Source organism: Oncorhynchus mykiss, chromosome 26 (assembly GCF_057628025.1).
Source record: "Oncorhynchus mykiss isolate SJ-2025 chromosome 26, ASM5762802v1, whole genome shotgun sequence".
Classification (NCBI taxonomy): domain Eukaryota; kingdom Metazoa; phylum Chordata; class Actinopteri; order Salmoniformes; family Salmonidae; genus Oncorhynchus; species Oncorhynchus mykiss.
Genome location: NC_143047.1, coordinates 36,741,586 through 36,764,683, shown reverse-complemented (window position 1 = coordinate 36,764,683; position 23,098 = coordinate 36,741,586). Strand labels below are relative to the sequence as shown.

General features: G+C 50.5%; 1 protein-coding gene across 1 annotated transcript in view; it reads left to right on the top strand.

Moving 5' to 3' along the window:
* The window catches only part of LOC149971467 (UPF0606 protein KIAA1549L-like), a 33,379-nt gene that overhangs the window by 1,824 nt on the left and 8,457 nt on the right, over positions 1–23,098 (top strand). Inside the window, exons 2-7 of the mRNA XM_090221654.1 lie at positions 1,529–1,761; positions 4,787–4,919; positions 11,177–11,578; positions 11,746–11,843; positions 12,209–12,579; positions 12,841–12,992. Coding sequence (XP_090077780.1) covers positions 1,529–1,761; positions 4,787–4,919; positions 11,177–11,578; positions 11,746–11,843; positions 12,209–12,579; positions 12,841–12,992 — 1,389 coding nt within the window. The remainder of the gene's footprint in view (positions 1–1,528; positions 1,762–4,786; positions 4,920–11,176; positions 11,579–11,745; positions 11,844–12,208; positions 12,580–12,840; positions 12,993–23,098) is intronic.

The window sequence follows — 23,098 nt, the reverse complement described above, 5'->3', positions numbered from 1 at the left end:
CAATGGTTGAAAGACTGAGTCAATCACCTCTTGAGTTGAGGTTAACAGCCTATACACAGTCAGTTTTATTACAGGGGTGAGTGCACCCCCTGTTGGCTGAACCCGGCTGGGGGGTTGCCTCTTAGCATGCAATTGAACCCAGCATGGCACTGAATCCATTAAGAACCATATTGAAAAACTCACAAAGTAACTCTTTCAAATACCAGACACATGGCTCAACATAGTGCAATGACTGAGACACTGGAATTTGTAAAAAAAAAATATATATGTTATGAAAACGTGAAAATTATCCAAATATAGTTCCAGCAGTACATGAGATGATCAGACTGAAGCAACTACCATCTTGAAATGTTTATAAAGTTAGCAGGCAGCCATTTTCTTCCAAGACCAAAAAGTAGGCCCAGAATTAATCCTGACCTAAATGTAAGGTGCTTTTGGGTTACAGCGGTTGAGGCTAGAAAAACAATTCAACCACAGGAATAAATAAAATAAAAAAAATTATTTAAAAAAAAAAAAAAAAAAAAAAAAAAAAAAAAAAATGTATGAAAAAAAAAAAAGGTTAAAAAAAATATATATATAAAAAAAAAAAAATTATGAAAAAAAAAATGGGTAAAAAAAAAAATAAAAAAAAAAAAATAATAATAAAAAAAAAAATGTATGAAAAAAAAAAATAGGTTAAAAAAAAAATATTTAAAAAAAAAAAAATAATAAAAAAAAAAATGTATGAAAAAAAAAAATAGGTTAAAAAAAAAAAAAATTTCCATAAAATGTTCCAATTTTTTTGGTCTTCACCTTCACAGGCGACCCTTACCTTGAGTGGGACTAGGCTGGAGAGCTAGCCCTCACCGGGGCTAAACAACAACAACCACTTGAAAGTGGGAATCATCTCCTGAGCTGAGGTCGACAGCCTTCAAACATAGTGCAAAAATAGTGTGTTTTGACTTAGAATATTTTCTGGTCAAAAAAATTTTGTGAAAATTAATAAAAAAAAGTTGCAGCTGTCTTTATTAAGATCAAACTGAACTAACTGCTATCTTGAAATGTTGAAAAAGTGTTTTTAAATAGATTAGGCTGATCATTTACCTAGATCACTTTTTTAGCACATTCCAGGAGGGCTCATTTTGTCAAAAATGCAAAAATGATAAAAATTTCAACTCACATGTACTTTATTAAACCAGACAAAAACATCTGTCATCTCGAAATGTCCAAAAAATATCTTTAAATAGCCCCCCATGGTCATCACCTTGAGAGAGGAATGGCATATCACCTACAGAGGTGAGAGGACTGGAGGTGAGACACACACACACAACACACACACACACACACATACACACACACACACACACTTTTTACATGTCTGTGCTTTTTCTCCTCCCTCCCTCCCTGCCTCCCTGCCTCCCTGCCTCCCTGCCTGCCTGCCTACCTGCCTGCCTGCCTGCCTGCCTGCCTGCCTGCCTGCCTGCCTGCCTGCCTGCCTGCCTGCCTCCCTCCCTCCCTCCCTCCCTCCCTCCCTTCCTTCTTTCTCCAGGTGAACCTAGCTCTGAAGCAGAAGTCCGACATAGAGCACTACAGGAACAAGCTGAGGCTGAAGGCTAAGAGGAAAGGGTACTATGACTTCCCCTCAGCGGATGGCAGCGGGAGTGGTAGCAGGGCGCTGGCACAGAGGCAGAGACACGGACATGAGAGGGCACCTGGAGAGCATGGCCCACCACTGGAGCCTGATGAAGACCGAGCATCCACCTACGTCAAGTCCAGCAGGAGGTGAGATGGGGGAGGGTGTGAGGGAAAAGAGGAGGGGATGGGGATATATGTTGAGTTGTAGGTGGGTAGTTTAATAGTCCCTCCTCCAAAGCTTTTCAAGGACATTGATTGGCACTCTCTCTGTGTCTGTCACGCAGCCTCATTGACCAGTTGTCTGTCTGCAGTTCCATGCCCTCATCTAACCCTCCCTCTCTATAAATGCTCCCTCAGCACGGCAGTCTGTCTGTCTAATTGTTTCATTATCATCTTTCTGTGATCCAGAGGAGGGTCTCATCAGGCCTCTTTAATCAGACTAATCCCCTCCTGTCTCTGGGATGGTGCTGGGCTCTGGCCCCTGGTCCTCTGGTTTTCTGCTCCTTCAGTCTGGAGATAAGAGGATTTGGTGTACTTGTCTCAGAGCAGGGGAGCCCATAAGGGGCTCTCCATTGGGACGGCTCTGCCCTGCTCTGTCGTGCCATCATTTGCTACTGATGTAGACAGAGAGAGAATAGTTGTGGTTTGTTATGGATGCCGATGAGGGAAAAACACATATGCGTACATAACGCACAGACACGCACACAGACACGCACACAGACATGCACACGCACACGCACACACACACAAACACACACACACACTGTACAGGAGGAGAAAGGAAAGGCAGATGTTGGCTGTTTAGGTGATGGTTTTGTGATTTTCATTGCTCTGTTTCTCTGGAGAACCAAACTTCATATTCACTGCTTGTTGCCCTCCTCGTCCTGTCTCCTCTCTCCTGTGTCCTGTCTCCTCTCTCCTGTGTCCTGTCTCCTGTGTCCCGTCTCCTGTCTCCTCTCTCCTGTCTCCTCTCTCCTGTGTCCTGTTTCTTCTCTCCTGTCTCCTCTCTCCTCCCCCTGTGTCCTCTCTCCTGTCTCCTCTCTCCTGTCTCCTCTCTCCTGTCTCCTGTGTCCTCCTCCTGTCTCCTCTCTCCTGTCTCCTCTCTCCTGTGTCCTGTCTCCTCTCTCCTGTGTCCTGTCTCCTGTGTCCTGTCTCCTCTCTCCTGTGTCCTGTCTCCTCTCTCCTGTCTCCTGTGTCCTCCTCCTGTCTCCTCTCTCCTGTCTCCTCTCTTCTGTCTCCTCTCTTCTGTCTCCTCTCTTCTGTCTCCTGTGTCCTCCTCCTGTCTCCTCTCTTCTGTCTCCTCTCTTCTGTCTGCTCTCTTCTGTCTGCTCTCTCCTGTCTCTATCATCTTTGGTTCTGGTGAAGTTTCCCATAGAGACATGTTTGACAGACTCTCCAGTCATGCTCAGCCTGCTGATAGGACTGTGATGAGTGATGAGATAGCACTCCCAGAGCATGTTCACTGATCTGCATCACTGCATCTTGTTCAACAGAATGAAAAATATGTATCAATATTATCATACATATTACCTCCTCTCTAAGACGTCCTCAGTATGATGCCGTTTTAGGAGTTTCAGCATTGGCTGGCAGGGATAAGTAATTGAAAAACACACAATTATGTCAAATCAATCTGGCAGAGGAGATATTATGTTCAGACATACACTACCGTTCAAAAGTTTGGGGTCACTTAGAAATGTCCTTGTTTTCAATGAAAACATACAGTACATGAAATGAGTTGCAAAATGAATAGGAAATATAGTCAAGATGTTGACAAGGGCTTCTTCGCTAAATAGTTCTTGCATAGTTTGGACCTGTGCTTTAGGTCATTGTCCTGTTGTAGAAGGAAATTGGCTCCAATGAAGCGCCGTCCACAGGGTATGGCATGGAGCTGCAAATAGGAGTGATACCATTCCTTCTTCAAGATCCCTTTTACACTGAACAGATCTCCCACTTTACCACCGCCAAAGCCCCCCAGACCATCACATTGCCTCCAGCATCTTTTCATTTTTTCTACGTCTCTCGAATGTTCTTCTTTGTGATCTGAACACTCAAACTTAGATTCGTCTGTCCATAACACTTTTTTCCAATATTCCTCTGTCCAGTGTCTGTGTTCTTTTGCCCATCTTAATCTTTTCTTTTTATTGGCCAGTCTGAGAAATGTTTTTTTCCTTTGCAACTCTGCCTAGAAGGCCAGCATCCCAGAGTTGTTTCTTCAACGTTGACGTTGAGACTGGTGTTTTGCGGGTACTATTTAATGATGCTGCCAGTTGAGGACGTGTGAGGCGTCTGTTTCTCAAACTAGACACTCTAATGAACTTGTCCTCTTGCTCAGTTGTGCACCGGGGCCTCCCACTCCTCTTTCTATTCTGGTTAGAGCCAGTTTGCGCTGTTCTGTGAAGGGAGTAGTACACAGCGTTGTATGAGACCTTCAGTTTCTTGGCAATTTCTCGCATGGAATAGCATTTTTCAGAACAAGAATAGACTGACGAGTTTCAGAAGAGAGTTATTTGTTTCTGGCCATTTTGAGCCTGTAATCGAACCCACAAATGCTGATGCTCCAGATACTCAACTAGATACTCAACTAGTCTAAAGAAGGACAGTTTTATTGCTTCTTTAATCAGAACAACAGTTTTCAGCTGTTCTAACATAATTGCAAAAGGGTTTTCTAATCATCAATTAGCCTTTTAAAATGATAAACTTGGATTAGCTAACACAACGTGCCATTGGAACACAGGAGTGATGGTTGCTGATAATGGGCCTATGTAGACATTATGTAGATATTTGATTAAAAATCAGCCGTAATAGTCATTTACAACATTAACAATGTCTACACTGTATTTCTGATCAATTTGATGTTATTTTAATGGACCAGAAAATGTGCTTTTCTTTCAAAAACAAGGACATTTCTAAGTGACCCCAGACTGTTGAACGGTAGTGTGGCTGGAAAGGCCTATAGAATATAATAGAATGTTGATTCATGATGACAAAGTTGCTGCTGATCATGATGAGGTTGATGACGAAGAAAACGATGACCACGACAATGATAATGAAACCAGGAGTTTCTCCTAGTTAACTGTATTGTCTAAGGCGGTTTGTTGCACTCATTTGATTAACACATTCCTCTTCTTATTGGCTGATTGATTTGAGCTCTGTAACACCCTGTGATTGGCAGACATTCTCAGGTGAGGCAGCGGACCTATCGGAGCAGGCAGAGCCTGAACAGCCCGAGTACCGGAGGAACAGAGATGGACCTGCTGGTTATGAGGGAGAGACCCAGGAGAGGCATCAGGAATAGCGGCTATGACGTGAGTCCCACTCCCCTGACCCTGGTCCTGGTCCTGACCCTGGTCCTTACCCTGGTCCTGACCCTTGTCCTGACCCTGGTCCTGACCCTGGTCCTTACCCTGGTCCTTACCCTGGTCCTGACCCTGGTCCTGACCCTGGTCCTTTCCCACTGGCCCTATCTGAACTGGTGTTCTGGGTCTCAGAAGCAGACGGGTTCAAACACTATTTCAAATCTTTCAGTTACTTTGAGCATTTGCTCTAGCATGATGGGTTTGGAGTGGCAGATGGTTGGGGTTTGGAATGGCAGATGGGAGGGGTTTGGAATGGCAGATCGGTGGGGTAAGGAATTGCAGAAGGGTGGGGTTTTTAGTGGCATATGGGCGGGGTTGGAATGGCAGATGGGTAGGGTTTGGAGTGGCAGATGGGCGGGGTTGGAATGGCAGATGGGTGGGGTTGGAATGGCAGATGGGTGAGGTTTGGAATGGCAGATGGGCAGGGTTTGGAGTGGCAGATGGGTGGGGTTTGGAATGGCAGATGGGAGGGGTTTGGAATGGCAGATGGGAGGGGTTTGGAATGGCAGATCGGTGGGGTAAGGAGTGGCAGATGGGCGAGGTTTGGAGTGGCAGATGCGCGGGGTTTGGAGTGGCAGATGGGAGGGGTTTGGAATGGCAGATGTGCGGGGTTTGGAGTGGCAGATGTGCGGGGTTTGGAATGGCAGATGTGCGGGGTTTGGAGTGGCAGATGTGCGGGGTTTGGAGTGGCAGATGTGCAGGGTTTGGAATGGCAGATGTGCGGGGTTTGGAGTGGCAGATGTGCGGGGTTTGGAGTGGCAGATGTGCAGGGTTTGGAGTGGCAGATGTGCGGGGTTTGGAGTGGCAGATGTGCGGGGTTTGGAATGGCAGATGTGCGGGGTTTGGAGTGGCAGATGTGCGGGGTTTGGAGTGGCAGATGGGCGGGGTTGGAATGGCAGATGGGTGGGGTTTGGAGTGGCAGATGGGCGTGATTGTAATGGCAGATGGGTGGGGTTTGGAGTGGCAGATGGGCGGGGTTGGAATAGCAGATGGGTGGGGTTTGTAGTGGCAGATGGGCGGGGTTGGAATGGCAGATGGGTGGGGTTTGGAGTGGCAGATGGGCGGGGTTGGAATGGCAGATGGGTGGGGTTTGGAGTGGCAGATGGGCATGGTTGTAATGGCAGATGGGTGGGGTTTGGAGTGGCAGATGGGCGGGGTTGGAATGGCAGATGGGTGGGGTTTGGAGTGGCAGATGGGCGTGGTTGTAATGGCAGATGGGTGGGGTTTGGAATGGCAGATGGGTGGGGTTGGAATGGCAGATGGGTGGGGTTTGGAGTGGCAGATGGGCGTGGTTGTAATGGCAGATGGGTGGGGTTTGGAGTGGCAGATGGGCGGGGTTGGAATGGCAGATGGGTGGGGTTTGGAGTGGCAGATGGGCGGGGTTGGAATGGCAGATGGGTGGGGTTTGGAGTGGCAGATGGGCGTGGTTGTAATGGCAGATGGGTTGGGTTTGGAGTGGCAGATGGGCGTGGTTGTAATGGCAGATGGGTGGGGTTTGGAGTGGCAGATGGGTGGGGTTGGAATGGCAGATGGGTGGGGTTTGGAGTGGCAGATGGGTGGGCTTTGAAACAATGTTGAAACGAGCAGTTCATGCTTGTAAACCCACAAATGTTGCTGAGTTAAAGCAGTCCTGCATGCAAGTATGTTTATTTTGTTATTTGTAAACTCAGGTTCCCTTTATCTAACATTAGTTTTTTGCTGAAGATCTGACAACATTCAGTATCAAAAATACACAAAAATAGAGAAAATGTAAAAGGGGGCAAATGCTTTTTCCTGACACTGTATCTGTAGCTTACATGTCCACAGTCGTTAAAACCACTCATTTTACAGGTGATTTACTATCCAAAAATAGCTAACATCCCCAGGTGACTGGAGACAACAGCTTCCTGTTGCAAACAAACAAACAATGTACCTGCACGCTCCAAATGTTTTGTATGGTGCTGAGGCCAAAATAAACACAAACACATTCACTGCTTGCTGTAAAAAGTGGACTTGGAAGGATTCAGACTAGTGCATGTTTCACAACAGACACATCACTGGGTAGTGAACTGTCTGTTTTGTAGTACCTCTGGCAGGGTACTGTTGCAGTCAAGGCAGTTGTCTTAAGGTGTAGAGGTGAGTTCCATTCAACATCACAGCATATTGCAATCCTGAATGCACCCCTAATAGAGCTCTCCAGGGGTCAAAGTCTCAGACAGGAACTGGACTGTCCACATACAGGTGTGGTTGAAGTTAAGCACATCAGACTGCAGTGAAGGAGTTGCTTAATGGATGATAGTGGTAGATTCATAAGGTGTTCTTTATAGTTGTGGTTTATGATACCTTTCAGACATGTTGCTCTCCTCTCCTCTCCTCGCCTCGCCTCTCCTCTCCCCTCCTCTCCTCTCCTCTTCCTCTCCTCTGCCTCGCCTCTCCTCTTCCCTTCTCTCCTCTCCTCTCCTCTCCGCCTCGCCTCTCCTCTCCTCTCCTCTCCTCTGCCTCTCCTCTCCTCTTCCCTCCTCTCCTCGCCTCGCCTCTCCTCTCCTCTTCCCTCCTCTCCTTTCCTCTCCTCTTCCTCTCCTCTTCCTCTCATCTGCCTCGCCTCGCCCCTCCTCTCCTCTCCTCTTCCTCTCCTCTTCCTCTCCTCTTCCTTGCCTCGCCTCGTCCCGCCTCCTCGCCCCTCCTCTCCTCTCCTGTGGTGTGATACTGTTGCTGCGTAGATGATGCTGGACAGATGCAGTTAGAATATCAAGAGGCTAAAGAGCAGCTCCCTGAAGTCATGTTTCAGATCACTACTTAACAAACACCACAATTATCTCTAAGACACTGTTAATATCTTATAACCTTTAACCTTTCATTTACAAACAAAGAGAACGAGGTAGTTTTACAGTAAGCTCCTACTTTACAAACAGAACAGCATAGTGTCTTTCTCTCCTTTATCTAATCATCTCAGACATTGGTTTTAACAATAACCACATATTACATCTAATAGAATATGTATCACATTTACCACAGACAGTAACAACTCTTTGAGTCTATTGTCAATATCCTCTACATAGAGAAGCATCATTTCCTCCCAACCAACCTGTCTTCATACTTCTCTTCCTCTAGTCCGCCCTCCACTGTTCTGCTCCCTGTCTTCCTCCACCTCCTCCCTCCACTGTTCTGCTCCCTGTCTTCCTCCACCTCCTCCCTCCACTGTTCTGCTCCCTGTCTTCCTCCACCTCCTCCCTCCACTGTTCTGCTCCCTGTCTTCCTCCACCTCCTCCCTCCACTGTTCTGCTCCCTGTCTTCCTCCACCTCCTCCCTCCACTGTTCTGCTCCCTGTCTTCCTCCACCTCCTCCCTCTACTGTTCTGCTCCCTGTCTTCCTCCACCTCCTCCCTCCACTGTTCTGCTCCCTGTCTTCCTCCTCCTCCCTCCACTGTTCTGCTCCCTGTCTTCCTCCACCTCCTCCCTCCACTGTTCTGCTCCCTGTCTTCCTCCACCTCCTCCCTCCACTGTTCTGCTCCCTGTCTTCCTCCACCTCCTGCCTCCACTGTTCTGCTCCCTGTCTTCCTCCACCTCCTCCCTCCACTGTTCTGCTCACTGTCTTCCTCCACCTCCTCCCTCCACTGTTCTGTTCCCTGTCTTCCTCCTCCTCCCTCCACTCTTCTGCTCCCTGTCTTCCTCTATGTCCTCCCTCCACTGTTCTGCTCCCTGTCTTCCTCCACCTCCTCCCTCCACTGTTCTGCCGCCTGTCTTCCTCCACCTCCTCCCCCCACTGTTCTGCTCCCTGTCTTCCTCCACCTCCTCCCTCCACTGTTCTGCTCCCTGTCTTCCTCTATGTCCTCCCTCCACTGTTCTGCTCCCTGTCTTCCTCCACCTCCTCCCTCCACTGTTCTGTTCCCTGTCATCCTCCACCTCCTCCCTCCACTGTTCTGCTCCTTGTCTTCCTCCACCTCCTCCCTCCACTGTTCTCCTCCCTGTCCTCCTCCACCTCCTCCCTCCACTGTTCTGCTCCCTTCTCTACCTCCCGTGGGAGTGAATCATAGCCTCCCTGCAGTAACCGTAACAACCGTGTCAAACCTGCAACCTGCAAAGAATCCGGTGCTAGCGTGTTCGGTCAGCTCCTTGCAGAAGGACTGGCTCTATTGATTACAGTGGGAACGCTTGCTCTGCGGGCCATATCACTGCGGAACAGTGGGAATGCTTGCTCTGCGGGCCATATCACTGCGGAACAGTGGGAACGCTTGCTCTGCGGGCCATATCACTGCGGAACAGTGGGAACGCTTGCTCTGCGGGCCATATCACTGCGGAACAGTGGGAACGCTTGCTCTGCGGGCCATATCACTGCGGATCCACGTCTCTGCCTGTCCGTGTTGCGAGGGAACTGATTTATGAGGCGGCTGCGCCAGGTCTCCTGTGGCTGCTCCCATCCACTCGCACAGGAAGTAGGGCACCCTCAGATCCAACTCATTTATCACCCTGAGAGAGAGTGGGATGGAGGAAGAGAGAGGCTGGAGGGAGAAAGCAAGGAGGGAGAGGTGGATATAGAGAGAGCAGAGCGAGCACAGAGCGTGGGTGAGAAAAGGAAAGGAGAGAGAGTGAGAGAGAGAGTGACAGTGAGAGTGAGAGAGAGTGAGAGAGAGATATAACAGTAGGCTAACACACACAGACCTCCAGTAGTTTACCGCAGTGCTTAATTACTTCTACAGTGATTTGCCGGATTGTTTATCGCCACAATGAATCTACGGGGGGCGGGACAAGGAGAGGGAAGGAGGAGATGGAGAGATAAACAGAAACACAACTCACACTCCATACAAAACTGTCCCGGTAGCACTCTACCCTGCAGAGACCAACCAGAGAGACAGCAGTTCCACTGGAGGAATACTGAACACCTATTCATGTGAGATATTACAGGACTACAGTGTACCATCAAGCAGCTCTGGCTAACTTAGTCAGCATCTTGTCAACAACAACTAGTATAGCTTCCTGAATCGTTAAAGCCACTTGAACATTTCTCATCTGACCATCTCTGGTTGAGTCAGTGGCATTCCACCCAGCTATCAGGGGACTGTTCATTTACCGTTGTAGCACTGTGCTCGTAAATCATGAAATGGGGGGGGGTTGCAATGCATTGTGGGATAGTCCTTCAGTGCTGTAAAGAGAAAGTACTTGGCACGAGTGTCTTTGGAGTTGTGGTGTGTTTCTGTGTAAAGGACATGGCTCCCTAAACCGGGGCAGCATCACCAGTTTGCAGGGTGCTAATAAAGTGAATGAAGAGTTTTTGTTTGAGCCTAAGAGAGCACTAAAATGACACTCTACTCTGATAGATCTGGGAGACAATGACACTCTACTCTGATAGATCTGGGAGACAATGACACTCTACTCTGATAGATCTGGGAGACAATGACACTCTACTCTGATAGATCTGGGAGACAATGACACTCTACTCTGATAGGTCTGGGAGATAATGACACTCTACTCTGATAGATCTGGGAGACAATGACACTCTACTCTGATAGATCTGGGAGACAATGACACTCTACTCTGATAGATCTGGGAGACAATGACACTCTACTCTGATAGGTCTGGGAGACAATGACACTCTACTCTGATAGGTCTGGGAGACAATGACACTCTACTCTGATAGGTCTGGGAGACAATGACACTACTGTGATAGGTCTGGGAGAATATGACACTCTACTCTGATAGGTCTGGGAGACAATGACACTCTACTCTGATAGGTCTGGGAGGCAATGACACTCTACTCTGATAGGTCTGGGAGGCAATGACACTCTACTCTGATAGGTCTGGGAGGCAATGACACTCTACTCTGATAGGTCTGGGAGACACTGACACTCTACTCTGATAGGTCTGGGAGACAATGACACTACTCTGAAAGGTCTGGGAGGCAATGACACTCTACTCTGATAGGTCTGGGAGACAATGACTCTACTCTGATAGGTCTGAACTGTATTAGCTCTACTAGTACTAATTGGAAATGAAGTGTGAACAGTGTATCAGTGGAGGTTGCTGAGGGAGGACGGCTCATAATGATGGCTGGAACGGCGCCAATGGAGCCATGTGTTTCATGTGTTTGATACCATTCCACTGATTCTGCTCCAGTCATTACCACAAGCCTGTCCTCCCTGATTAAGGTGCCACCAACCTCCTGGGCAGTGTGTGTGTGTGTGTGTGTGTGTGTGTGCGTAACCAATTCCCCTCTTTTTCTCTGTGTTTCAGACTGAACCGGAGCTGATTGAGGAGACCAACGTGGATCGTCTGATTGGCCCGCGGGGGGGTTATGTCTGCCCCAGAGGGGTCAAAGGTCACTCAGAGACCTCCACGTTGAGCTCCCAGCCGTCCATCGACGAGGTACGCCAGCAGATGCACCTGCTCTTGGAGGAGGCCTTCAGCCTGGCCTCAGGGGGACACTCCTCCACAGCCGGACGCCACCACCACTCCCATCATCCCCACCCCCACCACGGTTACCACCACGGCCACTACAGCCCCGGACCTCCACCCCTGCCCTACTCTGACGTGGTGACCAGTGCCCCGGGAACCATGAGCCGTGGCCGGGGAGGAGGGCTGCAGTGGGTGCCGGCGTACGGAGCAGACATGTATCAGTGCAGCCTCCCCAAACCTGTGAGTGGGTGGAAGGATACAACCTCTGGGAATGGTTATGTTAGGTCAAAATGTACTACTGTACTGGTTCTAGTTGACTAAACCTTAACAAGTAGACACTTTCTCCTATCAGAAAACATCAACCCACAGTATATTATTCATGTGTGTGTTGACTTGTCTTCTTCCAGGCCTTTAGGTTCACCCAGCTTCCTGACATGGTTATGACCTCTCCTCCACCCCCTATTCCCCCTCGCACCGGCCCCCCTCCAGGGACCTCTCTAAGACGGTACGGCCAGGACACACACACACACACACACACACACACACACACAGCCCCCATAACACTATTCTTTCCTCGAATGAATCAAAGCTGCAACACCTCACTCTCAACCAAAAATGAATCACTGAACTCCCCAACATTCACATGGTAATATTCACCAGGGAAATGCAGTGTGGCCAGACTGATCTCAGTCGTGTATACTGCACATTTGAAAGCAGAATCAGTGCAGAGGAAGATGACATGAATAGCAATGAGAATCCAGTGTCACTGTGGGTCTTATATGGAGCACCACTGTCCTCTTGTGGTGAAGAATATGTGTTGCATGTGAATGTGATTTTGCGACGTGAGCATTATCTCTCTCTCTGACTCAGCTCGTCGCCTGACCTGGGGTCCACGGCCAGGATCTCAGAGTCTGGGACCAACATGACGGATATGCAGACCCAGCATAATGACAGCAGCGCCCCCTATGTCTCTCTCTCTAGAGCAGCACTCCCCTCAGTCCCCCTCTCCAGAGCAGCACTCCCCTCAGTCCCCCTCTCCAGAGCAGCACTCCCCTCAGTCCCCCTCTCCAGAGCAGCACTCCCCTCAGTCCCCCTCTCCAGAGCAGCACTCCCCTCAGTCCCCCTCTCCAGAGCAGCACTCCCCTCAGTCCCCCTCTCCAGAGCAGCACTCCCCTCAGTCCCCCTCTCCAGAGCAGCACTCCCCTCAGTCACAGCAGAACAGCCGATGTCCACCTACTCAGGTCAGAACCTGTTTGTCTGTTTTTGAAATTTATTTTATTATCCTTGTGAGGGTCTAGGTTAGGAGTTAGGGTTTGGGTTAGGAGTTTGGGTTAGGAGTTTGGGTTTGGGTTAGGAGTTAGAATTAGGGTTAGGATTTAGGTTTAGGTCTAGGTTAACTTTGTTGTTTGTCACAATTGTAGAACAACTTGATTCTTCTTCTAGTAATGGCGGTTGTCATTGTAGTATTTCCCCTGTATAACGACCTCCTAACCCCCCCACAGGAAACCCCATCACAGCGGTGTACGCCATCCCAGCCTCGCGGTCGGGTTACTCTGAGTACTTTGCCTCCACGCCCCCGTCCTCCTACCACAGCCCATCCTGGATGTCCTACCCCCCCGAGCCTGAGGACGTGCCCCCCCAGTGGGCTGACTCTGTAAGAACCCCCCCTACTCTCCACACTCACCTCGTAGGTAGAAGTAGCTACCCACTGTAAGAATAGGTCAAAGATAAATAAACAACGCAGAGACAGAGGATGAGAGGTCAAAAGGACGAGAAGTCAATAGAGTAATAATGATGAAGGGAATAGTGTTTTTTCCGTAATAGGGAATTATTGCTCAATGGTTCAGAGACATGGGAGGAATATGTCTTCTGAAATAGGATACTTGTTATTTGGCCATTGGCTAGTTTAATTGCAAGGAATTCTAATTGGTCAAGCACAGGCTAGGGCTGGGTTATAAAACTACATGCTGTCCCTTTGTTCTGGGGAGAGAACCACTGGAGAGAATCACTGAGGACAGGGGAGAATGACCATAACATCTATGATTTGGCCTCTTTGAATAAACCTATTTTCCTCCCCTTGATTTGCTTTGGGGTTTGTGTTATTGAAGAGTAACAAAAATTGCTAACACCACTGATCCTGGGACAGATACGTTACCTTATGGTAAAGTTAGGATGGGGGTGAAATATTCTGATCCTAAATCTGTGCTTAATGGTATGTTCTACCTCGAGCCACAACCACACCACACACAAGGGAAAGCCCAATCCTGCCCCAGGTCTTAGAGTTGTTATGTAAACTAATGGAAAGTTACAGAGCTCAATGTGTTTTCCTGGATGTTTGTAAGACACCAAAATGTGACTCATCAGTGAATATGAAGACATTTTCATGACAGCCTCTGCAGAGAGCCTAATCAGGGATTGACAGTGAGCTCATTCCTCATCTACCACTAAGCAAAATGTGGTTCTTAATTTTCTATTGTACAATACTCTCTGTCTCTCTCTGTCTGTTAAACATGAAACAGGTTCCATTTCCCCCTCTGTCAGATCTGTTATTGACCATGTGACCTCCCCTCTCCTCACTGGCCTTTCCCCCTCTGTCAGATCTGTTATTGACCATGTGACCTCCCCTCTCCTCACTGGCCTTTCCCCCTCTGTCAGATCTGTTATTGCCCATGTGACCTCCCCTCTCCTCACTGGCCTTTCCTCCTCTGTCTATCTGTTATTGATCATGTGACCTCCCCTCTCCTCACTGGCCTTTCCCCCTCTGTCAGATCTGTTATTGACCATGTGACCTCCCCTCTCCTCACTGGCCTTGCCCCCACTGTCAGATCTGTTATTGACCATGTGACCTCCCCTCTCCTCACTGGCCTTTCCCCCTCTGTCAGATCTGTTATTGATCATGTGACCTCCCCTCTCCTCACTGGCCTTTCCCCCTCTGTCAGATCTGTTATTGACCATGTGACCTCCCCTCTCCTCACTGGCCTTTCCCCCTCTGTCAGATCTGTTATTGACCATGTGACCTCCCCTCTCCTCACTGGCCTTTCCCCCTCTGTCAGATCTGTTATTGATCATGTGACCTCCCCTCTCCTCACTGGCCTTTCCCCCTCTGTCAGATCTGTTATTGACCATGTGACCTCCCCTCTCCTCACTGGCCTTTCCCCCTCTGTCAGATCTGTTATTGATCATGTGACCTCCCCTCTCCTCACTGGCCTTTCCCCCTCTGTCAGATCTGTTATTGACCATGTGACCTCCCCTCTCCTCACTGGCCTTTCCCCCTCTGTCAGATCTGTTATTGACCATGTGACCTCCCCTCTCCTCACTGGCCTTTCCCCCTCTGTCTATCTGTTATTGACCATGTGACCTCCCCTCTCCTCACTGGCCTTGCCCCCACTGTCAGATCTGTTATTGATCATGTGACCTCCCCTCTCCTCACTGGCCTTTCCCCCTCTGTCAGATCTGTTATTGATCATGTGACCTCCCCTCTCCTCACTGGCCTTTCCCCCTCTGTCAGATCTGTTATTGACCATGTGACCTCCCCTCTCCTCACTGGCCTTTCCCCCTCTGTCTATCTGTTATTGACCATGTGACCTCCCCTCTCCTCACTGGCCTTTCCTCATCTACCATTGAGAAGGATTGGGTTCACAATACTTTCTCTGTCTCTCTCTCTCTCTGTCTGTTAACATGAAACAGGTTCCATTTCCCCCTCTGTCTATCTGTTATTGCCCATGTGACCTCCCCTCTCCTCACTGGCCTTGCCCCCTCTGTCAGATCTGTTATTGATCATGTGACCTCCCCTCTCCTCACTGGCCTTTCCTCCTCTGTCAGATCTGTTATTGATCATGTGACCTCCCCTCTCCTCACTGGCCTTTCCCCCTCTGTCAGATCTGTTATTGACCATGTGACCTCCCCTCTCCTCACTGGCCTTTCCCCCTCTGTCAGATCTGTTATTGACCATGTGACCTCCCCTCTCCTCACTGGCCTTTCCTCCTCTGTCAGATCTGTTATTGACCATGTGACCTCCCCTCTCCTCACTGGCCTTTCCCCCTCTGTCAGATCTGTTATTGACCATGTGACCTCCCCTCTCCTCACTGGCCTTGCCCCCACTGTCAGATCTGTTATTGACCATGTGACCTCCCCTCTCCTCACTGGCCTTTCCCCCTCTGTCAGATCTGTTATTGACCATGTGACCTCCCCTCTCCTCACTGGCCTTTCCTCCTCTGTCAGATCTGTTATTGACCATGTGACCTCCCCTCTCCTCACTGGCCTTTCCCCCTCTGTCAGATCTGTTATTGATCATGTGACCTCCCCTCTCCTCACTGGCCTTTCCCCCTCTGTCAGATCTGTTATTGACCATGTGACCTCCCCTCTCCTCACTGGCCTTTCCTCCTCTGTCTATCTGTTATTGATCATGTGACCTCCCCTCTCCTCACTGGCCTTTCCCCCTCTGTCAGATCTGTTATTGACCATGTGACCTCCCCTCTCCTCACTGGCCTTTCCCCCTCTGTCAGATCTGTTATTGACCATGTGACCTCCCCTCTCCTCACTGGCCTTTCCCCCTCTGTCAGATCTGTTATTGACCATGTGACCTCCCCTCTCCTCACTGGCCTTTCCCCCTCTGTCAGATCTGTTATTGACCATGTGACCTCCCCTCTCCTCACTGGCCTTTCCCCCTCTGTCAGATCTGTTATTGACCATGTGACCTCCCCTCTCCTCACTGGCCTTTCCTCCTCTGTCAGATCTGTTATTGACCATGTGACCTCCCCTCTCCTCACTGGCCTTTCCCCCTCTGTCAGATCTGTTATTGACCATGTGACCTCCCCTCTCCTCACTGGCCTTGCCCCCACTGTCAGATCTGTTATTGACCATGTGACCTCCCCTCTCCTCACTGGCCTTTCCCCCTCTGTCAGATCTGTTATTGACCATGTGACCTCCCCTCTCCTCACTGGCCTTTCCTCCTCTGTCAGATCTGTTATTGACCATGTGACCTCCCCTCTCCTCACTGGCCTTTCCCCCTCTGTCAGATCTGTTATTGATCATGTGACCTCCCCTCTCCTCACTGGCCTTTCCCCCTCTGTCAGATCTGTTATTGACCATGTGACCTCCCCTCTCCTCACTGGCCTTTCCTCCTCTGTCTATCTGTTATTGATCATGTGACCTCCCCTCTCCTCACTGGCCTTTCCCCCTCTGTCAGATCTGTTATTGACCATGTGACCTCCCCTCTCCTCACTGGCCTTTCCCCCTCTGTCAGATCTGTTATTGACCATGTGACCTCCCCTCTCCTCACTGGCCTTTCCCCCTCTGTCAGATCTGTTATTGACCATGTGACCTCCCCTCTCCTCACTGGCCTTTCCCCCTCTGTCAGATCTGTTATTGACCATGTGACCTCCCCTCTCCTCACTGGCCTTTCCCCCTCTGTCAGATCTGTTATTGACCATGTGACCTCCCCTCTCCTCACTGGCCTTTCCCCCTCTGTCAGATCTGTTATTGACCATGTGACCTCCCCTCTCCTCACTGGCCTTTCCCCCTCTGTCAGATCTGTTATTGACCATGTGACCTCCCCTCTCCTCACTGGCCATTCCCCCTCTGTCAGATCTGTTATTGACCATGTGACCTCCCCTCTCCTCACTGGCCTTTCCTCCTCTGTCAGATCTGTTATTGATCATGTGACCTCCCCTCTCCTCACTGGCCTTTCCCCCTCTGTCAGATCTGTTATTGACCATGTGACCTCCCCTCTCCTCACTGGCCTTTCCCCCTCTGTCAGATCTGTTATTGATCATGTGACCTCCCCTCTCCTCATTGGCCTTTCCCCCTCTGTCAGATCTGTTATTGACCATGTGACCTCCCCTCTCCTCACTGGCCTTTCCCCCTCTGTCTATCTGTTATTGACCATGTGACCTCCCCTCTCCTCACTGGCCTTTCCCCCTCTGTCTATCTGTTATTGACCATGTGACCTCCCCTCTCCTCACTGGCCTTGCCCCCACTGTCAGATCTGTTATTGACCATGTGACCTCCCCTCTCCTCACTGGCCTTTCCCCCTCTGTCTATCTGTTATTGACCATGTGACCTCCCCTCTCCTCACTGGCCTTTCCCCCTCTGTCTATCTGTTATTGACCATGTGACCTCCCCTCTCCTCACTGGCCTTGCCCCCTCTGTCAGATCTGTTATTGACCATGTGACCTCCCCTCTCCTCACTGGCCTTTCCCCCTCTGTCAGATCTGTTATTGACCATGTGACCTCCCCTCTCCTCACTGGCCTTTCCCCCTCTGTCAGATCTGTTATTGACCATGTGACCTCCCCTCTCCTCACTGGCCTTTCCCCCTCTGTCAGATCTGTTATTGACCATGTGACCTCCCCTCTCCTCACTGGCCTTTCCCCCTCTGTCAGATCTGTTATTGACCATGTGACCTCCCCTCTCCTCACTGGCCTTTCCCCCTCTGTCAGATCTGTTATTGATCATGTGACCTCCCCTCTCCTCACTGGCCTTTCCTCCTCTGTCAGATCTGTTATTGACCATGTGACCTCCCCTCTCCTCACTGGCCTTTCCCCCTCTGTCAGATCTGTTATTGACCATGTGACCTCCCCTCTCCTCACTGGCCTTTCCCCCTCTGTCAGATCTGTTATTGATCATGTGACCTCCCCTCTCCTCACTGGCCTTTCCCCCTCTGTCAGATCTGTTATTGACCATGTGACCTCCCCTCTCCTCACTGGCCTTTCCTCCTCTGTCAGATCTGTTATTGACCATGTGACCTCCCCTCTCCTCACTGGCCTTTCCCCCTCTGTCAGATCTGTTATTGATCATGTGACCTCCCCTCTCCTCACTGGCCTTTCCCCCTCTGTCAGATCTGTTATTGACCATGTGACCTCCCCTCTCCTCACTGGCCTTTCCTCCTCTGTCTATCTGTTATTGATCATGTGACCTCCCCTCTCCTCACTGGCCTTTCCCCCTCTGTCAGATCTGTTATTGACCATGTGACCTCCCCTCTCCTCACTGGCCTTTCCCCCTCTGTCAGATCTGTTATTGACCATGTGACCTCCCCTCTCCTCACTGGCCTTTCCCCCTCTGTCAGATCTGTTATTGACCATGTGACCTCCCCTCTCCTCACTGGCCTTTCCCCCTCTGTCAGATCTGTTATTGACCATGTGACCTCCCCTCTCCTCACTGGCCTTTCCCCCTCTGTCAGATCTGTTATTGACCATGTGACCTCCCCTCTCCTCACTGGCCTTTCCCCCTCTGTCAGATCTGTTATTGACCATGTGACCTCCCCTCTCCTCACTGGCCTTTCCCCCTCTGTCAGATCTGTTATTGACCATGTGACCTCCCCTCTCCTCACTGGCCTTTCCCCCTCTGTCAGATCTGTTATTGACCATGTGACCTCCCCTCTCCTCACTGGCCTTTCCTCCTCTGTCAGATCTGTTATTGATCATGTGACCTCCCCTCTCCTCACTGGCCTTTCCCCCTCTGTCAGATCTGTTATTGACCATGTGACCTCCCCTCTCCTCACTGGCCTTTCCCCCTCTGTCAGATCTGTTATTGATCATGTGACCTCCCCTCTCCTCATTGGCCTTTCCCCCTCTGTCAGATCTGTTATTGACCATGTGACCTCCCCTCTCCTCACTGGCCTTTCCCCCTCTGTCTATCTGTTATTGACCATGTGACCTCCCCTCTCCTCACTGGCCTTTCCCCCTCTGTCTATCTGTTATTGACCATGTGACCTCCCCTCTCCTCACTGGCCTTGCCCCCACTGTCAGATCTGTTATTGACCATGTGACCTCCCCTCTCCTCACTGGCCTTTCCCCCTCTGTCTATCTGTTATTGACCATGTGACCTCCCCTCTCCTCACTGGCCTTTCCCCCTCTGTCTATCTGTTATTGACCATGTGACCTCCCCTCTCCTCACTGGCCTTGCCCCCTCTGTCAGATCTGTTATTGACCATGTGACCTCCCCTCTCCTCACTGGCCTTTCCCCCTCTGTCAGATCTGTTATTGACCATGTGACCTCCCCTCTCCTCACTGGCCTTTCCCCCTCTGTCAGATCTGTTATTGACCATGTGACCTCCCCTCTCCTCACTGGCCTTTCCCCCTCTGTCAGATCTGTTATTGACCATGTGACCTCCCCTCTCCTCACTGGCCTTTCCCCCTCTGTCAGATCTGTTATTGACCATGTGACCTCCCCTCTCCTCACTGGCCTTTCCCCCTCTGTCAGATCTGTTATTGATCATGTGACCTCCCCTCTCCTCACTGGCCTTTCCTCCTCTGTCAGATCTGTTATTGACCATGTGACCTCCCCTCTCCTCACTGGCCTTTCCCCCTCTGTCAGATCTGTTATTGACCATGTGACCTCCCCTCTCCTCACTGGCCTTTCCCCCTCTGTCAGATCTGTTATTGATCATGTGACCTCCCCTCTCCTCACTGGCCTTTCCCCCTCTGTCAGATCTGTTATTGACCATGTGACCTCCCCTCTCCTCACTGGCCTTTCCCCCTCTGTCTATCTGTTATTGACCATGTGACCTCCCCTCTCCTCACTGGCCTTTCCCCCTCTGTCTATCTGTTATTGACCATGTGACCTCCCCTCTCCTCACTGGCCTTTCCCCCTCTGTCAGATCTGTTATTGACCATGTGACCTCCCCTCTCCTCACTGGCCTTTCCCCCTCTGTCTATCTGTTATTGACCATGTGACCTCCCCTCTCCTCACTGGCCTTTCCCCCTCTGTCTATCTGTTATTGACCATGTGACCTCCCCTCTCCTCACTGGCCTTGCCCCCACTGTCAGATCTGTTATTGACCATGTGACCTCCCCTCTCCTCACTGGCCTTTCCCCCTCTGTCTATCTGTTATTGACCATGTGACCTCCCCTCTCCTCACTGGCCTTTCCCCCTCTGTCTATCTGTTATTGACCATGTGACCTCCCCTCTCCTCACTGGCCTTGCCCCCTCTGTCAGATCTGTTATTGACCATGTGACCTCCCCTCTCCTCACTGGCCTTTCCCCCTCTGTCAGATCTGTTATTGACCATGTGACCTCTCCTCTCCTCACTGGCCTTTCCCCCTCTGTCAGATCTGTTATTGATTATGTGACCTCTCCTCTCCTCACTGGCCTTTCCCCCTCTGTCAGATCTGTTATTGATCATGTGACCTCCCCTCTCCTCATTGGCCTTTCCCCCTCTGTCAGATCTGTTATTGACCATGTGACCTCCCCTCTCCTCACTGGCCTTTCCCCCTCTGTCTATCTGTTATTGACCATGTGACCTCCCCTCTCCTCACTGGCCTTTCCCCCTCTGTCTATCTGTTATTGACCATGTGACCTCCCCTCTCCTCACTGGCCTTGCCCCCACTGTCAGATCTGTTATTGACCATGTGACCTCCCCTCTCCTCACTGGCCTTTCCCCCTCTGTCTATCTGTTATTGACCATGTGACCTCCCCTCTCCTCACTGGCCTTTCCCCCTCTGTCTATCTGTTATTGACCATGTGACCTCCCCTCTCCTCACTGGCCTTGCCCCCTCTGTCAGATCTGTTATTGACCATGTGACCTCCCCTCTCCTCACTGGCCTTTCCCCCTCTGTCAGATCTGTTATTGACCATGTGACCTCCCCTCTCCTCACTGGCCTTTCCCCCTCTGTCAGATCTGTTATTGACCATGTGACCTCCCCTCTCCTCACTGGCCTTTCCCCCTCTGTCAGATCTGTTATTGACCATGTGACCTCCCCTCTCCTCACTGGCCTTTCCCCCTCTGTCAGATCTGTTATTGACCATGTGACCTCCCCTCTCCTCACTGGCCTTTCCCCCTCTGTCAGATCTGTTATTGATCATGTGACCTCCCCTCTCCTCACTGGCCTTTCCTCCTCTGTCAGATCTGTTATTGACCATGTGACCTCCCCTCTCCTCACTGGCCTTTCCCCCTCTGTCAGATCTGTTATTGACCATGTGACCTCCCCTCTCCTCACTGGCCTTTCCCCCTCTGTCAGATCTGTTATTGATCATGTGACCTCCCCTCTCCTCACTGGCCTTTCCCCCTCTGTCAGATCTGTTATTGACCATGTGACCTCCCCTCTCCTCACTGGCCTTTCCTCCTCTGTCAGATCTGTTATTGACCATGTGACCTCCCCTCTCCTCACTGGCCTTTCCCCCTCTGTCAGATCTGTTATTGATCATGTGACCTCCCCTCTCCTCACTGGCCTTTCCCCCTCTGTCAGATCTGTTATTGACCATGTGACCTCCCCTCTCCTCACTGGCCTTTCCTCCTCTGTCTATCTGTTATTGATCATGTGACCTCCCCTCTCCTCACTGGCCTTTCCCCCTCTGTCAGATCTGTTATTGACCATGTGACCTCCCCTCTCCTCACTGGCCTTTCCCCCTCTGTCAGATCTGTTATTGACCATGTGACCTCCCCTCTCCTCACTGGCCTTTCCCCCTCTGTCAGATCTGTTATTGACCATGTGACCTCCCCTCTCCTCACTGGCCTTTCCCCCTCTGTCAGATCTGTTATTGACCATGTGACCTCCCCTCTCCTCACTGGCCTTTCCCCCTCTGTCAGATCTGTTATTGACCATGTGACCTCCCCTCTCCTCACTGGCCTTTCCCCCTCTGTCAGATCTGTTATTGACCATGTGACCTCCCCTCTCCTCACTGGCCTTTCCCCCTCTGTCAGATCTGTTATTGACCATGTGACCTCCCCTCTCCTCACTGGCCTTTCCCCCTCTGTCAGATCTGTTATTGACCATGTGACCTCCCCTCTCCTCACTGGCCTTTCCTCCTCTGTCAGATCTGTTATTGATCATGTGACCTCCCCTCTCCTCACTGGCCTTTCCCCCTCTGTCAGATCTGTTATTGACCATGTGACCTCCCCTCTCCTCACTGGCCTTTCCCCCTCTGTCAGATCTGTTATTGATCATGTGACCTCCCCTCTCCTCATTGGCCTTTCCCCCTCTGTCAGATCTGTTATTGACCATGTGACCTCCCCTCTCCTCACTGGCCTTTCCCCCTCTGTCTATCTGTTATTGACCATGTGACCTCCCCTCTCCTCACTGGCCTTTCCCCCTCTGTCTATCTGTTATTGACCATGTGACCTCCCCTCTCCTCACTGGCCTTGCCCCCACTGTCAGATCTGTTATTGACCATGTGACCTCCCCTCTCCTCACTGGCCTTTCCCCCTCTGTCTATCTGTTATTGACCATGTGACCTCCCCTCTCCTCACTGGCCTTTCCCCCTCTGTCTATCTGTTATTGACCATGTGACCTCCCCTCTCCTCACTGGCCTTGCCCCCTCTGTCAGATCTGTTATTGACCATGTGACCTCCCCTCTCCTCACTGGCCTTTCCCCCTCTGTCAGATCTGTTATTGACCATGTGACCTCCCCTCTCCTCACTGGCCTTTCCCCCTCTGTCAGATCTGTTATTGACCATGTGACCTCCCCTCTCCTCACTGGCCTTTCCCCCTCTGTCAGATCTGTTATTGACCATGTGACCTCCCCTCTCCTCACTGGCCTTTCCCCCTCTGTCAGATCTGTTATTGACCATGTGACCTCCCCTCTCCTCACTGGCCTTTCCCCCTCTGTCAGATCTGTTATTGATCATGTGACCTCCCCTCTCCTCACTGGCCTTTCCTCCTCTGTCAGATCTGTTATTGACCATGTGACCTCCCCTCTCCTCACTGGCCTTTCCCCCTCTGTCAGATCTGTTATTGACCATGTGACCTCCCCTCTCCTCACTGGCCTTTCCCCCTCTGTCAGATCTGTTATTGATCATGTGACCTCCCCTCTCCTCACTGGCC